This window comes from Microcaecilia unicolor, chromosome 11 (assembly GCF_901765095.1).
Source record: "Microcaecilia unicolor chromosome 11, aMicUni1.1, whole genome shotgun sequence".
Lineage (NCBI taxonomy): Eukaryota > Metazoa > Chordata > Amphibia > Gymnophiona > Siphonopidae > Microcaecilia > Microcaecilia unicolor.
Genome location: NC_044041.1, coordinates 65471270 through 65489950, shown reverse-complemented (window position 1 = coordinate 65489950; position 18681 = coordinate 65471270). Strand labels below are relative to the sequence as shown.

Below are 18681 nucleotides of genomic sequence, written 5' to 3'. Positions count from 1 at the left end.
ACTCAGTACTCCAAGTACCCCCTCAAAAAAAGCCCTGGTATTATGGCTCACCAGCCAATTCACCAAGCTGCTTACAGAACAATGCTACACACTCTGGTGTTCAAAATGGATCTTGGGGTTAACAAAAAGCGGTTGCATATAGGGGACGGCTAGGAGCCATTATGCCTGTCTAGCCCCTTCGCGCAGCAAAAATCAAATGATCTGTTTAAAATGACAAACTCTTAATTGTACTGATATCTCCACTGGAAGGCATCTTAACCTATTCTGGAGGCTACTGATAAAATAGAGCAAGCAATGGTTATACAACAGGGTTCAAATTAAAGAAATGACTTTTTAAATGTTATTGTGAAGTTGCATTACCTATACCAGAGGTTTTCAACCCAGTCCTCATGGCACATCCCAACTGGCTGGGTGTGTCCTAAGGACCGTGTTGCAAACCCCTGACCTATTACAAAAAAAAAAAAAAGGAAACCATGAATTCTTTTCTAGAATAGACATAGTTGATACCTAACTCCAATTAGGGTAGGATGGAAACTATTAAAACTGGAGGAGGAGGAGGAGGAGCAGGCATGTTTGGTTCTTTGCTGCACCGAGTTCTATCTCTATTAGACGATGGCACTCAAGTGCTAGTCTAGAACAGGCTGTACATAGTCAGGCACACACTAACCCATGATTTTAAAGAAAATTACAAAAGAGACCATGCAATACAAAGTGTGTGGGAGGCAAGAAAAGCAGTGATTAGGGAGGTATAAATATCCCAAGCCTCAATTAGAAAGAAAAGATTTTTCATCTTACACAAGAAAAAAAACAAGGGAGTAGGTTTAGCACAGATTCCATTCTCAGGCAAATCTTAATAAGCTGACACTATTTAAAACTTGAGCTGAACAAAATTTACACAAAAGTATGAAACATGTAATGCAATGTAGTACAACATTTATAATATGCAGTACAATAAAGTTATTAAAAACAATGAAAACTAAAGTTAATAAAGTAAAATGACAATAGTCCTCCCCTGAACATACACTTTCCTAGACAACAAACAACAAAATCCCACCATAAAACCCTCAGAAACATCATGTCAAGCAGGCTTAAGAAAGAGAAAATCTACAAACTAAAGAGTCTAGAATGCTATGGATATTAATTTCCATAACATGGTCCTGAAGACAGAGGCTTGTAAGCAAGAGTAAGACTTGGATTTAATTATAAGCATAGAGCTGTGATACATGGAGAACCATGACTGGGATATACTTATAGTAAGCTCTATTCTATTCAGAGAGGACACGGAGAAGAGGTGCTATATGTAAATAAAAATAAGAATAAGTGGCCCTGTGAGTTAATTTGGAAATGAGGAATGGAATATCTGTTTACATTGGTGCTATACACAGACCTCCCTTGAAGGCAGGAGAAATAGATTTAATTGGAGACAATCATGAAATTGTATGAAAAGGGAAGTGCTATGGCTAGGCGATAACCCTGCCTGATATTAACTAACAGCCTGGCTACAGTGTTGTCTAGAAGAAAGAGAACTATTCCTTCAGCTGGTAACTGAACAAATGTGGGAAGGGAAATATTAGACCTGGTGCTTACAAATGGAGAATGCTGTAGTAGGCAAAAATCTAGATACCCAGTGATCACCAGATGGTGTGGTTCAGTGTTAGGTTACTTATTTTATGATTTACAATGATCTGTTAGGCTACTTACTTTATGATCTGGCACCAGATCATTGAAAAGGTTACATATTAAAAAAAAAGTGTATATTAGATTGGGTTTTTATCCCAGAATTATAGTATGAACAATAATGTGAGCCAGACTATGTAGTGTTGGTGAACCCCTAGTCTTACCACTCATTGATAGCTTTTGGCTGTGGTGTGAACATAAGAACTTAATAGCAGCCACACTGGATCAAATCGATGGTCCATCTAGTACAGTATTCCGCTTCCAACAGTGGACAATGCAGATCACAAGTACCTGGCAGAATCCCAAACAGTAGCAAGATTCCAAGCTACCGATCTCAGGGTTAAGTAGTGGCTTTCCCCATGTCTAGTTTAATAGCAGATTATGAACTTTTCCTCTAGGAACTTGTTCAAACCTTTTTTAAAACCAGATACACTAATTGCTGTTACCATAACCTCTGGCAACAAGTTACAGAGCTTAACTACTTTTTAAAAAATTCTCAAAATTTTATTAACCAAAAAGCATATAACAGCACTTTGACACAACATTTAGATTCCCATTTTCCCCATTTCTGCCCCCCCCCCCCCCCCCCATTCCCAATAGAGTCTCTAGCTTTATCAGCCAGAAGACAGCTTGGTTTATTACCAAATTCAAAGTGCTTCTGCTGCATCTTGCTAGCCACCTCTGACAAATGTAATGTGCATAGCTCCACCCAGAGGGCATGAATATCATCACTTTCTACAGGAACCCCACCCTGTTGTCTAATATGAGGCTCCATTGTCTTCAATCCTAGACTGCAAATTCTGCTCCAAACTCTCACATGTGCGCTTTAGGTGTGCTTGTAGAGCAATAAGTTTCCTTCTCATTACTACTTTATGCCTTTCCCGTAATACAAGGGGGTCCACCTCTCCACTGTCATTAAATTGGAGATATTCTAAAAGATCTTTTTCTAACTGGGTCACATTAGCAGGGTCTTGTAGGATCTCATCACTAAGATGCCAGTATCGGACACCTCCTTGATCTACTTCCAATCTAAGTTCCAATTGCAAGGGAGAGTGATCAGACCATGTCCGTTGCCATATTCGAAGGGCTTGTGCTTACTTCAGGATAGACAAATCCTCAAACCAATAATCAATATTAGAGAAGGATTTGTATACAGACAAATAATATGTATATTCCCATTCCCCTGGGAAATAAGTTTGCCACCAATCCCCATCTGGCCAATAAAGCTTGAAAAGCCTTCCTACCCTTTTTACTATGAGATGCCCTGAGATGAGTTATCCAAATTAGGATTCAAAGTCGTCAAGTTGAAATCCCCTCTCGTGATAATCCCCCCCCACCACGAGCATGTGTTAAAAGTACTTGGTTCAATGTTTGCAAGAATAACCCTTGATCTTCATTTGGGGCATAAACATTTAACAGTGTATAAGTCACAGAATCCAGCGTGACCATCAACAGTAAATACCGGCCTTCCCTAACCCTCACCATCTTACTGACTATCCAAGACTGCTGTGTGGAGAGGGCTATCAGAATCTCTCTGGTTTTCTGTTGGGATGTATTAGAAGCAAAATATATACGAGGGTATTTCCTATGCACACAGTATTTCTCACGAATAGGCAACAGGTGGGTCTCCTGAATAAAAGCTATGGTCATGCCTGTCCTCTCCAGTTCTTTAAAAAGGAGCCGCCATTTATTGGGCGGGTTAAGATCTCTAACATTATAGCTTAGTGAAATTATCTTGCCCATCTATAATCAAATACAATCAAAACTTGTCATGCAAAGTTTATCCATGGACAGGTCCCCAGCCCTATAAACCAGTATCCACCTGTGCCCTACTCCCCCCACTATGATGGTAGTATGCGAGACTCTATTCCAGCTCCCGCCTCTCCTCCCACTCCCCCCCATACATATGTACCACTACGCTCTCCATCTTACAGAGAGCCCACTGCTTGGTAAAGGAAGTGCGCATCCCAGGGCATTCCCCTAGTCCCCATTAGAATTCCCAAGCAGAAATAAAACAATAATTATAATGTATTAAAACCTCGGAGGACGATAAGGATAAGCACATTATATGATCCCTAACAATAAAAACTATCATTAAGCAAACAAAGTTAGCTTACAAGTAATGGGTCTTCTCAAGCTCAAAATATCTGCATATAGGTCGTCTCCAATCAATGTCACTCAGTCCATTTTGCAAGCTGGGCACCTCTCATGAGGCCCTGTCTGCAGACATTTGGATTGCGGATTTTTGTCTTCTCAGTCGACCTCCTCCCTTAGTGACTCTTTGCCATTTTGGTTGCATGGTGAGCCACAGTGACATCTTGCGTGGAGCTGATGGCTGCTTCTGTGTGAGAGTGCTTGCCTCTTGAAATAGCTATTGTGCCTCTGAAAGATTCTGAATCTGATGCAATTTACCCTCTTTATAAAACTGTAGTGCAAACGGATATCTCCACTTATAGGGAACACCAGCTGCCCTTAAATACTATGCAACAGGTTTCAATTCCATTCAACGCTTCAATGTCGCACTTGCTAAATCTTGGTAAACCTCTATAAGGTATGTATCTCACTTAAAATTTTCCGCCTTTCTAGCGGCCTGCAGAATTTGTTCTTTAATTTTGAAGCTGGTGAAGCATGCCATTATATCTTTAGGTTTGCTAGGTCTGGGTGTTCCCAAAGACCTATGAGCTCTGTCTAGCTGAACAGTAGATCCATCCACTCCAAGAAGAGACCCTGCAATAGACTGCACAACGTGCTCACAGTTCAAGTACTCAGGCGTCTCTGGCACTCTGCAAAACCTTAAGTTGTGGCGTCTGCTTCTATTTTCCATATCTCCCAGTTTGTCCATGATCGATATATTAGCGGTTAGGAGTTCACAAAGCTGCGCCTCCGCTGCAGCTAACGCTTCCATATGCTCTTCTACTTTCTGTTCTGCACCCTCCACACGTTGCCCCAGCTCCACAATTTCCGTGCGCAGGTCTGCGTTGAGCATGAGTAACTCCTCTCATACCGCTCTGACATCTGTTTTTATCTCCTGAAGCCAGGCACAGATTTCATGTAAGGGCTCTTCTGCTAATTCTGCCAGTGCTTCTCCCAGAACAAACAAGTCCGGGGACTATGAGCCCTGAGGACGAGACGCCGCCTGCGCTGTCTTCAGAGGCTCTGATTCCAACCTCATGGCAGCGGGCCCTGCTGTTCCAGAGTACGTAAAGCACAATAAATCCACCACTCCACCTACTGCACTCATACCTGAGTGTGGTCAGTGCTGAATAACTGCTTCTGGAACTTAAAACCGCCAATCTGGAGTTGATAAGAGCTAAATTGTATGTAATTTGGGGGAAAGACACCTGGAGCTCTTCTCTCAGGCTGCCATCCCCGGTGATGACGTCACTTCCTCTCTCATAGCTTAACTATTTGTTGAGTGAAAAATATTTTCTTCTATTTATTTTAAAAGTATTATCATATAGTTTCATGGAGTGCTCCCAAGCCCCACCAGCTGAAGAGGTCCACTGCCCAAGGCCTGAGCACCATGCTGCTTACACAGTGAGCAAACTGGTGGCACGTTTCAGCCATCAAAACCTGCATTCCCACGCATGCCCTCCCTCTCTCCCCACTACCAACCAGCCTAAGCCCCCTCTCTGTTTCTCCCCTGATCCAGCATCTGCCTGTCCCTCCTTCTCCCACACACACCCTTCCCTGCCACTCCTGCTTCTCTAGACCAGCAGCAAAGCAAGCTACAGCCATCGCTAAGCAGGACTCTTCATTCATGTGGTTGCTAGCTGTGCCATGGAAACAGAAAGTGATGTCTGAGGGGGTAGGACTGTCAGCCACATGTCTGGCCCTGCGGTAACTGCAGCTTGTTTTGCTGCTACTGCTCATCTAGAAAAGGAGCAGTAGCGGCTTGGGTGACGGCAGGAAGTAGGTGGAGAAAATATGCCACGGCACCCCTGAGAGTTTGCAGCGGGGCCCCAGAGTGCCACAGCGCAGTTTGGGAACCACTGTCCTAGTCTTTATACGTTTTGAAAGAGTAAACAATTGATTTACATTTACCCGTTCTACTCCACTCAGGATTCTGTAGACCCCTATCATATGCCCCCTCAGTCATCTCTTCAAGCTGAACAGCCCTAAGCCTTTCCTCATATGAGGAGCTCCATCCCCTTAATCAGCTCCTGAGATTTACAAGGGAAAATTGCTGAGCTTATTCTAATTATTACAAATTTACATTGAAGGATTTCTGAATACATCTAGAGAGTTATTCCAGGCAAATATCTGAACGCGAGTCCAGTGATTCTTAGGTTGACTCTATGATCTTTAGTCATTGTTTGCGGACTATTTCAGGAAACATGATGTCTACTTTAATCTAATTGCTAAACCCTCATTTTCACTGGGTTCATAGCTGGATTTTCAATGGCATTACTCATTTAATGATCCTGAAAATCTGGATAGACTTCCTTGGTACTATTCAGGTAGTGCTAAGGTGGTCCAGAGGCGGAGCCAAAGTGACATCAGCATTTATCTAGTTAGCAGCCACAATCAGTCCACTAACAGGATAACTGGCTGGATAAAATTAGTATCACAAAAAGACTGTCCTATCTTTATCTGGTTACTTATCTGGGTTCCAGTCTGAATATTGCCAGTATCCAGATAAGCAGCAGCAGCAGCCAAGTTATACCTGGATACTCAGCACTGCCCAGTATCCAGATATTGGTGTTGAATATCCAGGTATAAAAAATGCTGACTGCTAAAGGCTGGATATGTTTCTATATTTGTCCTCTCATTCTGAAAAGCACTGCATACAATTCCATACAATTGCTACTCTTACCAAGAGAAAATAATTCCTGACATCTCTCCACTTATGTACCTTTCTGACTTCCTTTCTCTTAAAATCATTAGCATCTTGTGCACTATTAATACCTTTCAGGTTTGTACTAAGGTATACATACTGAGATGCTTAAGTCTAGTCTCACAGGGCTTGATGCAAACCCTGTACCATTCTGGTTGCCCTTCTCTGTCGCACTTCCAACTTGTCCATGACGACAATTCCTGAACGCTGAAACTGTATGTCAAAATCAGCAAAAGAATTTTAGCCGATACTTAATTTGGCTTCTTTTGTCCTTATGAATTACAATCCAAAAATAAAATTGAGGACAGTGAAAATTAGGACTAAAAAGAATGTCCCTATGGCTGTTTCCCTTGGTGAAGGACTCCCTGGAAAATGTCTATGACAATATAAGGTAATATATACACATATACCATGTAAGATAGCAGTGTTTGTTGTTCCATGGAGACATACTATTATACATACTAAGTTTCTGTACCTGAGGTCCATTATGTGGCAGCATTTTTTTTTATACTTACCTTGACTAAAAGCAGGCTCAGTGTCTCCAGCAGTGCCACCTTGACATTCCAGCTGAATCTGTCTCCTAAAATACGGATGAGTGGTCCAGTGATGCTCACTACAGAAGGTTTAAGAGCTTCAGCTGAGGTTAGTTTGATAACAAGCCCCAAAGCTTTGGCTGCTTCCTCTTTCTGCTCTGGGTTCCCACTTAGCACACCTTCTCTCAGTATTGGCAGAATTGATGTCACTCCCTGACCAAAGAATGAGAGCAGAAATTCAGGACCAAACAGGCAACTGCATTTTACTTCCTACAGCTGTAGTAACCAGTATCTTACAGTGGTCCACTATCATTATGCCAGTTATTCCATTTACTTTGAAACATGCAAACTCCTCATGAAAACAGAATCCATTTTAAATGGTAAGAGGCCAATATTCAAAGTGATTTAACAGGGGATATTCAGCGGCACTTAACTAGACAGTGTCACTGAATATCCCCTGAGACCGCACAAACAAAAAGTGGGCAGGTCAGTGGTGATGCTGGGGACGGCACTGGGGAGGAGCCCCAGGTTATGCGGGTGCCGGCAATATTCAGTGCTGGCAACCACATAGCTAAGCAGTTTCATTTAGGACAGATCTACAGCTATCCTAAATAAGGCCACTTAGCTATGCAGGTGCTGGCACTGAATATCGGGCCAGCACCAGCATAACTTTTTGTTCATTGTTAAAAAAACAAAACAAAAAAAAAGCCCCTGAGCCCCCTCCCATCCCAATGTCCCCTCTTTCGTTCCTTCCCTCCCCCCAGTGCATTAAGATCCTCCCCCCGCAAGACCCACCACCCCTACCTCTCCCCTATGGGGGGACTTACCTACATCCCTAGTGGTCTAGTGGGGTCATTGGGGGCAGGAGTGCAGCTCCCTCACTCCTGCCTCTTGTGGCGCCTTGGGAAAATGGCTGCTGTGACCTCTCGTGGCAGCTCACAGTACTTTGTGTACTATCGTGAGCTGCTGCGAACTCATTTTCCTGAGGCGCCGAAAGGGGCAGCAGCGAGGGAGCTGCGTTCCTGCCCCCAATGACCCTGCTGGATCACCAGGGATGTAGGTAAGGGGGGGAGTTACCTTCACCATTGGGGGGAGGCAGGGTGCAGGGTCTTAATGTGTGTGTGGTGGGGGGGGGGGGGGGGTGGAGGAACAAAAGAGGGGACATTGGGATGGGAGGGGGTTCAGAAGCTTTATTTCTTAAAAAAAAAAAAAAAAAGTAACGCGAGCTGGAGCGGCCTGATATTCAGCAGGGGCTGCATAACTTATGTGGCCCCGGCTGAATATCGGCCAGGCCCACAAAACCCCCAGCAGCCAGTCCACCCCAAATTATCCTGATATGGCACGACACTGAATATCAGGGGATAATTTAGCTGGCAACGATCAGCGCTGAATGTTGGGGGGGGGGGGGAGAACTTCCTCATCCCAACTGGGCACGTGATTTCTCTCCTGTACATAAGTGAAAATACCCAATAAAAATTTTAGGGCACACAACTGAGGTAGTCCTATCCTGACTTCATTTCCCGGGCACCCATTTACCTGGCTTGTTCTCTATCTGGGAGATAATTTCCCCTGTGGAATGAGAAATTAGATTTGCCTAATTTTATTTCCTTGAATCTCTCCAGACCATTTATTTAGTTTTTGCTCAAACCTTTTTCAGTTGTAGCTCAAGGTGAGTTATAATCAGGTACACTGGGTATTTCCCTGTCCCTGGAGTGCTCACAATCTAATTTTGTACCTGAGGCAATGGAGGGTTCAGTGACTTGCCCAAGATCACAAGGCGCAGCAGTGGGATTTGAACCGGCTACCTCTGGATTTCAAGACCAGTGCTCTAACCACTAGGTCACTCCTCCCCTCTATGTCCAGCAGATGAGGAGACTAAGAACTACTGAGTAACGTCACCTTATTAGGTGGTGTACAGCCATGAGCCATCCAGTATTTCTCAGTCTCCTCAGCAGACGGAAGGTGAGTGCAGACCTGGTCTGGCGATAAGGAAAGCTTGTTTTACTCACAAAAGTGTTTCTTAAAACTGTACAGCAGTATACTTATGTATAAATACACTCAGCAACAAGCCAGCATGTACTTTCATGTACACCATGTACAGGTATTCCATGGAGGGGAGAAGGGGAACTTGCAATATGCACACACATTTTATAAAACAAGCAAGTATATTCTTAGAGTATATGAACACATTTGCACAAACTTCATAGTAGGTGTAAATAAATGTGGGCATTGGTATCCGTGTGCTACTGGGGCTGGTTGGGGGCCTCTATTTTTATAAAGGCACAGAGTCATCTATGTTGCCTTTATAAAATAGGTGCCTTCTTGGACTTCTCACATTAGCGTCCAGTTACAAAATCAGGCCCTCTAGTTTTAAAAGAGAAAGCGTAAATTATTTGAAAAGGAGAAAGTAGAAAAAGATTTTTAAAATTTCTGGTATCTAGAAACTAGGGCTGTAGCAAATATTTAGATTCAATTCAGCCTCAAATAGTGACCCAAACACATTATTCGTATTCAGCCAAATACTGATTTAAATTTGTTTTTGGTTTTTTTAAATGTTTAAAAGCATTTATTGAGAAAATATAACATAACACAGCATATCATATTCCACTTTAGACATATCAGCAATATAGACAGATTAACATAGTAACATAATGGACTATTTGCCCATAACTAGAAGAGATTTAAATTTGAATACGAATAATCCGGGGCTTTACTGTGCTAAATCCTAATGAAATAAACAACTTATCTCTGATTTCACGTTGTTTCTTTTATTGTCATGTTAAAGCTCAATGCCCATTATTCATATTCATTATTTGTACTTGGCCAAATAATTTTTTTCATTATTTGTATTCAGCCAAATAGTAAATTATGCTATTTAGTACAGCGCTACTAGAAACAGATTATGGATAATACATAAATCAGTGACTATTTTGTATGAGTAAATAGTAAGAAGACCAGTAAATTTACCTACAATAGTTAAAGTACTGAAAATCAAGAGAAACATTCCTCTCAAAGTTGCGTAGTCAATACCTGATATCAAAGATGATTATTATTAGGGCTGCATTTTAATCACAGTTAATCACATTGCAGCATCTCCTGTTTCCTCCAACATCTCTTCTGCTCTCTTCTACTCCAACCCCTGTCCTCAGCGCAACCTGACATCTTTCCCACCATCTGCGATTTTACATCATCCACCCCCATCATCCACCCTACCTTAAAGGTGGGCTTATTTTGATCCTCAGCAGCAACAGCTTTGTACATATGCTGCTTGTAGCATGATCTGAAGATTTCACTCTGACCCATCCTGCCAGTGCCCGTGCAGAAACAGGAAGTGATGTAGAGAAGGTGAGATGAGCCAGAGGGAAAGCTTCAGAGCAGGCCATAGGCAGCCTGTGTGCAACACTGCCACTTTTGGGGACCAACAGAAGACCACCTTAAGGTAGACTGGTGGGGGGATTGGGAGGGAGGGTAGATGCCGAACCCCAGGATAGGAGAAGGGGAATAAGCTGCAGACATATGAGAACTGGAGGGGCCACTGATGGAAGCTATGGCCGAGGCAGTGAGCCACTGTTCCCTCTAAGCTGAGCAGAAGTCTTCTACCTACAGTCCTGCCGGTGGGGGGGGGGGGGGGGGTGCTGTTTCACTATCATATTTTCAATAGTAAGGTACAGGCAAGCTCTGCAGGACTCCAGGGAACCTGTTACTTTCACTTCTTAGGGGGGTGGGAGGGGATCAGTAACAACTGGGAGATTAAGGAGGTGGGGGTCATGCCTTCAGCCTCCAGTGGTCAGCTGCTCGATCAGGGCAACTTTTTATTTATTTATTTATTGCATTTGTATCCCACATTTTCCACCCGATTTGCAGGCTCAATGTGGCTTACATTTGCCGTAATGGCAGTTGCCATTCCGGGTAACAGAATTACAATTGGTCAAATTGGTTTTTCTACTCTGGATGTGATTAAAACCTTTTTGCCTTGGACGTTTCTTCTCATGCCATTATCGCTGAAACACGCCCTAATATTGGGTCCGCCCAAGTCACTGCTCCACATGCCTCCATGCTATTTGAATGAACTGCAGTGTAAATCATCCAAATTCTGCCTTTCAAAAATCACAATTTGGACATTTTTGGCAGATGGATGTGTTACTGTGTTTTGGGCCATTTTGAGACATCCATCTGCTTTGAAAATGAGTGCCACAGTGTGGTTCAACATGTTTTACATGTAAAAATGGTTCTTATAAAACTGTGCACGGGTATACATGCATAAAGGTAGGGACAACTCAAGATTATAATTACCTTTATGCAATCTGCACATAGTTTGGACAGAGCTGCCATGTATGTTATAAAATACATGCGTACATGTGCCAAATACATACACCTGTTTCTGAGCAGGTGCTACCAGGAGTTGCTGTGCAAGCCAATTTTATAAAAGCAAGCAGGGGATTATGTTGCTTTTATAACACTCACAACTACTGCCCATGCATATAAAGGATGGTCCTCACAAATTCTTTGATAGCATTTACTGTTTTTAATTATGTTTTCACAAAAGAAAGGTTAGTTTATAAAAAGTTTACGCATAGATATAGGGTAAAGGCAGCCCTATGCCACGGAGGTTATCTTTTCTCCCATTCGCCCCGCCCAGTCGGCCGCGGTGGCGGCGTCGGACTACTACTTTCGCCCGCCTGCAGCTTCCAACCTCTCCACCTACCTCAGTCTCACAGCTTCTCATCCTTTGAAGTTCACTCCATCCGTCTATTCCACCCACTGCCACTCAGAGTTGCAGTCATTTACCGCCCCCCTGAGAAATCCCTTCCTTCCTTCCTTACCGACTTCGATGCCTGGCTCTCCGTCTTTCTTGAGCCCTCATCCCCATCCCTCATTCTCGGTGACTTCAACATCCACACTGACAACCCTTCTGATTCGTATGTTTCTCAGTTCCTCGCTCTTACCTCCTCCTTCAACCTCCAACTGAGCCCCACCACCCCTACTCACAAATCTGGCCACTGTCTTGATCTCGTCCTCTCTTCTACTTGCTCACCCTCCACTTTCTGCGTTTCACCTCTTCCCCTCTCCGACCACCACCTTATCACATTCACACTTCAGCACCCTCCCCCTCAATCTCGCCCAACACTAACTACTACGTCCAGAAATCTCCAGGCTGTCGACCCCCCCACCTTATCCTCTACTATCTCTGATCTCCTCCCTTCCATCTTGTCCTCCACATCCGTTGACAAAGCTGTCTCCACTTACAATGCCACTCTTTCCTCTGCTCTTGACACCCTTGCACCGTCCACCTCCCGGCCCACAAGACGTACCAATCCCCAGCCCTGGCTGACCCCTTGCACCCGATACCTCCGCTCCTGCGCCCGTTCGGCTGAACGCCTCTGGAGGAAATCTCGCACCCTTACTGACTTCATTCACTTCAAATTCATGCTATCCTCCTTCCAATCCTCCCTATTCCTCGCTAAGCAGGACTACTATATCCAATTGACCAATTCCCTCAGCTCTAACCCTCGTCGTCTTTTCGCCACCCTCAACTCCCTCCTCAAAGTGCCCTCTGCTCCCACCCCCCCTTCACTCTCTCCTCAATCTCTAGCCCACTACTTCCGTGACAAGGTCCAGAAGATCAACCTCGAATTCTCCACTACTCCCTCTCCTCCTCTTCAGCCTATATCTCACTCTGTCATCCAACCTACCCAGGCCTCCTTCTCCTCCTTTCCTGCTATCACCGAAGTGGAAATCACCCATCTCCTCTCCTCCTCGAAAGCCACCACTTGTTCCTCTGACCCCATCCCCACCAACCTACTCAACACCATCACTCCTACCATCACCCCCACCATCTGTCATATCCTTAACCTCTCTCTCTTCACTGCATCGGTCCCGGACACCTTCAAGCATGCTGTGGTCACTCCACTCCTCAAAAAACCATCACTTGACCCTACCTGTCCCTCCAACTACCGCCCCATTTCCCTCCTACCCTTCCTCTCCAAGATACTTGAACGCGCCGTTCACAGCCGCTGTATTGATTTTCTCTCCTCTCATGCCATCCTTGATCCGCTTCAATCCGGCTTTCGCCCCCTACACTCAACAGAAACAGCACTATCTAAAGTCTGCAATGACCTATTCCTCGCCAAATCCAAAGGTCACTACTCCATCCTCATCCTCCTCGACCTCTCCGCCGCCTTTGACACTGTCAATCACAACCTACTTCTTGACACACTGTCCTCCCTTGGGTTCCAGGGCTCTGTCCTCTCCTGGTTCTCCTCTTATCTCTCCCAACGTACCTTCAGAGTACACTCTCATGGTGCGTCCTCCTCCCCTATCCCGCTCTCTGTTGGAGTTCCTCAGGGATCTGTCCTTGGGCCCCTTCTTTTCTCAATCTACACCTCTTCCCTAGGCTCCCTGATTTCTTCTCATGGTCTCCACTATCATCTTTATGCCGACGACACCCAGCTTTATCTCTCCACACCACAAATCACTGCGGATACCCAGGCCAAAGTCTCGGCCTGCTTATCCGACATTGCTGCCTGGATGTCCAACCGCCACCTGAAACTGAATATGTCTAAGACTGAACTTATTGTTTTCCCACCCAAACCCACTTCCCCTCTCCCTTCACTCTCTATCTCAGTTGATAACACCGTCATCGTCCCCGTCTCATCTGCCCGCAACCTCGGTGTCATCTTCGACTCCTCCCTCTCCTTTTCTGCGCACATCCAGCAGATAGCCAAGACCTGTCGCTTCTTCCTCTACAACATTAGCAAAATTCGCCCCTTCCTCTCCGAGCACACCACCCGAACTCTCATCCACTCTCTCATTACCTCTCGCCTTGACTACTGCAACCTACTCCTGACCGGCCTCCCACGTAGCCATCTATCTCCCCTTCAGTCCATCCAGAACTCTGCCGCACGTCTTATCTTCCGCCTTAACCGATATACTCATGTCACCCCTCTCCTCAAGTCACTTCACTGGCTCCCAATCGGATACCGCATACAGTTCAAGCTTCTCTTACTCACCTACAAATGCACTCGATCTGCGGCCCCTCCGTACCTCTCTACCCTCATCTCCCCGTACGTCCCTACCCGTAACCTCCGCTCTCAAGACAAATCCCTCCTTTCAGTACCCTTCTCCACCACCTCCAACTCCAGGCTCCGCCCCTTCTGTCTCGCCTCACCCCATGCCTGGAACAAACTCCCTGAGCCCATACGCCGTGCCCCCTCCCTACCCATCTTCAAATCAATGCTCAAAGCCCACCTCTTCAATATCGCCTTCGGCACCTAACCACTTCACCTCTTCTCAGGAAAACTTATCTACCCCAACTTGACATTTCGTCCTTTAGATTGTAAGCTCTTCCGAGCAGGGACCGTCCTTAATTGTTAATTTGTACAGCGCTGCGTAACCCTAGTAGCGCTCTAGAAATGTTTAGTAGTAGTAGTAGTAGTATTTCATTTGGTATTTTGCTTTTATAAAATGAGCATAAAACAGGCTCCTTTTTTGGACATTTCAGATAGGGGCTCATTTCATAATAGAGAGCCTAACTAGTTTCTTGGATGCCCATAATTCTGTATCTGATACTGAACAAACATATAATTTACCTTCTTTGGGATACAGAATCCTGGTACATGCTCTCCTTTGGCTTCATTCCCTACCATGCGCACATCTTTGTGCAAGTCTTCAATAAGAGCCAGTTGATTCCCAGCATCCAGTTTCTGCAGGATAATTAAAGCAATAAAATATAAGAATTAAGGCCTCTTGAAAGTCATTTATCTCCTGCAGGTCTTTTTTTGGGGGGGAGGGGGGTGGATTAAATGGTGTATCTAATGAAAATATGTTCTTTTATTATTGTTGTTTACAAATATCAATTTTCTGTATTATTCTATTTACAATAAAGATTTAAATATAAAGTAATAAAATAAAAAATTAAGATGCACATTCATACAAATGCATGGTGTAATATATATATATATATTTTTTTTTTCTAACACTCAGGTCTTTAAGGAAAAAAAATGGTCTTACTTGCTAATTTTCTTTCCCTGAGTCCAGCCAGATCAGTCCAGAACTGATGGGTTATGCCCATCAGCCAGTGGATGGAGATAGAGCCTAACAAGTTGCGAGCTTCAGCCTGGAGGCACCATGCAGCTCTAGCAACCCAGTATTCTTGAAACAAAGAGAGAATGGTATCAATGCCTCCTACCATAACTACCACTGCCAGACACGAGCCCAGAATTAGCTATAACACATCATAGAGGGAGGGGGACTGATCTGGTTGGAAAGAAAATGAACAGGTAAGACCAAATGTCCATCTGATTTTCATCCCCCAGAACAGTTCAGAACTGATGTTATGTGGCAAAGCAATTCTCACCTAGGGTGGGAAGCTGAAATCCTGGTCACCAGCACCATAGCTTCAAAAGAAGCATCTTCCTAGGCATGAACATCCAATCTATGCTGCTTTGAAAAGGAATGAAGGGAAAAGCAAATAGCATCCCTACAGATATTTGCCTGAAGAACTGACTGCAACTCCACCCAAAAGGTGGCCACTCTACTGGTAGAATGGAGCTTAACCACTAAGAAAGAAGCACAAAATGCTTCCTCTGGCCACTGCGTAATGCTGGCCCTCAAAGCAGCTTCTCCTTTCTTTAAACCTCCGAGCAGGCCAAATAAATGATCTGAACTGCAAAATCCATTCATTACCTTCAAACATTTCAAGAACGCCTATAAACATCCAAAGGCTAGAGGCTCTTGAAATCCTCTCCTCAATCCAGTCACTGAAAGGCTAGCAACCCCCCCCCCCCCCCCCCCCCCCCCCCCCCCCCAACAAAACAAAAAACACTGTCTGATTAACGTGAAAGCCAACACCACCTTAGGGAGAAAGAACAGAACTGTCTTAAGTTAAATACTTGCCTCCAAGAAATGCAGACAGGGCCTTAACTGGCACACCTCTAGCAGAACAGACTGCCAGAAGGAAAACAACCTTCAGGGTCAAACCTTTTAAAGACATCTTCTTAAGTGGTTCAATCAGTGCTGCCAACAAGGACTGAAGCACCACAGGCCACACTGGCAGCCTCAGATGAGCTATGCCCTTCAAAATCTGGACCACATTCAAATGGGGCCCCAGAAGGGCCTCCTTGAGCTTGCTCCTGAAGCAAGACAAGGCTGCAACCTGAACTTGAAAGGAGAACAGGGCTAAGCCTTTCTTCTTGCCATCTTGCAAAAAGGACAGAATCTGGGCAATTGAAGCACAGGAGAGCTTCCAAGCCCTTTCCCTGCACCAAGCCTAAAAGACTCTCCTGACTCTCACATACACCAATAAAGTGGAATGCTTCCTCGCCTGCAACAGTGTGGAAATTACCTCCTCAGCATAGCCCCTGCACCTCAAACATGCCCTATCAAGGGCCAAGCCATAAAACAAAAAACAGTTCTTCCATTACTTCCAGTCCCTGTAATAGAATGCATATACTCTAGGGGAAGCAAAACACTGTACCCAACCAACAGACACACTAAGTCTGCGTACCACAGACCCTGGAACAATCTGGCATCAGCAGCACCTCCAAGCCTAGATGGTCTGCTATTCTTTGCAGAACACTACCCACCATCAGCTATGGTGGAAAAATGTACAGAGGACCTGAGAAATGCCAAGGCTGCAGAAATGGCAGCAAGTCCTTCTGATCTGAACTCCTTCCTTCAACTAAAGAACCTTGGATCCTTGGTTTTTCACGTTGTCACCATGAGGTCCATCACCAGTTTCCTCCAAAAGACATGAATCTGAGCAAACACCTCTTCAGAGAGCTCCCACTCTCTCTAATCCAAGATTTGCCTGCTTAAGAAGTAGCTTGCACATTCAGTTCTATGGCTATGTGAGCCACTGACAATGCTCTCAGGTAAGCTTCAGCCCAACTTAACATGACTGCCACTTCCTTGTCTATTGGCAAGCTCTTTGTTCTCCCTTTCCGACTGATATATCCCACCACCATGGAACTGTCAGAAAACATGCAAACTGTCTGGCCCTGCTCTTCACCCTGGGAGGCGCACAATACCCTCTGAATTGCCTGAATTTACAACTGGTTGATTAGCCATGCTACTTCAATAGGAGACCACCGACCTTTAACCACCTGGCCCCATCAGTGAGCAATCCAACCTGGGAGGCTGGCAACTGCTACAACCATCAGTTAATCCAGACTTTCCAAGTCCATGCACTTGCTCAGGTTGCGATCCAGGAGTCACCATCACTTGCTGGCTCATGCTTCCAGTGTCTAAGGCAATCACCTCTAATAAAACTGATGTTCTGCAAACCAGTGAGAGAGGAGGGACAGCTTAAAGGGGATGCATATGTGCCTGCACCAAGGGCACCAGTTAGAGTTTGCAGTTTTATTAAATTTATTGTTCAATTTTTTTTATTGAAAATTTATGTCATACAAACAGTGCCTCTACGTATGGACAGTCCCAACAAAGATTGCTCTATATCCATGTTATAAACCACCAGCTGCAACTGGTATTCGGCAGCCAGATTAACTGCAATATCACATCCTGCTTACAATAGTATCAACAAGTCTAAAGTAATAACAGTATTCAAATATGCAACATAACAAAGTTCCAGATTTGTAAGATGAGCTATAAGCTGACTTCCCTCAGCATTAGCTGATTCACATTTATAACCTAACCAATTGAGCAAATGTCACTCCAAAAAATTAGTATCTTTATAAGTTAATAACATCAAGCTCTATATTGAACAGCCTGTCTACCCTGGATGAACCCCACTTGGGGCGTTGCAATGATTGTAGGTATCACCCTTGCTAAACGTTTTGCCATGATCCCTGCAAGCAATTTAGTCTCGTAACTAATTAGTGAGATAGGCCTATATGATTCTGGTCTTGTCAGATCTTTCTCTGGTTTAAGAAACACCATTATATCTGCTAATCGTAAAGATAATGGCAATTCGCCCGATTTTATAGATGTATTAAAGAAGTCTGACAGCGGCTTAGCTATAGCTGCCTCCGTCCGGGCCTGCTGCTTTGTTCAATGCACTGCTCCCTATCTCCATTCAAATCTCTTCAGGATCTACAGGTTTATTGAGCAGCAAACACTGCTGCTCTGAGAGCTTTGGCAAGTCTAAATTAGTAAGGTACATCTCGGGATCCAGCTCATCTGAAGTATCTGACTATGTAAGCCACAATGAGCCTGTAAATAGGTGGGGAAATGTGGGATACAAATGTAACAAACAAACAAACAAATAAATAAATAAATAAATAAATAAAGGCGAGCAGGCTCGGCGCTTCAGTCTTCCCTTCTCTCTCAGCTCTGGTCCCGCCCTCATTTCCTGTTTCTGCAAGGGTGGGACCAGAGCTGAAGCGAGAGAAGTGAAGGCTGAAGCGCCGAGCCTGCTCGCCTTTTACTGCTGCCGCCGGGACCGGCGGAAGACTGTTGAGGGAGAAGAGGGCATGCACTGAGCAGGTTGGGCTGGCAAAGGGAACTTCCGGTTCCGACTTCCGGCGGGTGAAAATATTGGGGGTGCTCGAGCACCCACAGAACCCATGGAGTCGGCACCTATGCCTAAAGCCCAAATGGAAAAGGAAAGAGAGAAGATGGCAAGGGAGGGGAAAAGGAAAAGAGGGGCCAACAGCAGCCAGGACCTCCTCACAAGCC

At 44.6% G+C, this 18681-nt stretch overlaps 1 protein-coding gene across 1 annotated transcript in view; it reads right to left on the bottom strand.

Annotated features, from left to right (window-relative positions):
* GCN1 (GCN1 activator of EIF2AK4) overlaps positions 1-18681 on the bottom strand; it is a gene marked incomplete in the record, with an annotated part of 339178 nt that overhangs the window by 34430 nt on the left and 286067 nt on the right. The window contains 2 exon segments of the mRNA XM_030219069.1: positions 7030-7260; positions 14637-14750. Coding sequence (XP_030074929.1) covers positions 7030-7260; positions 14637-14750 — 345 coding nt within the window.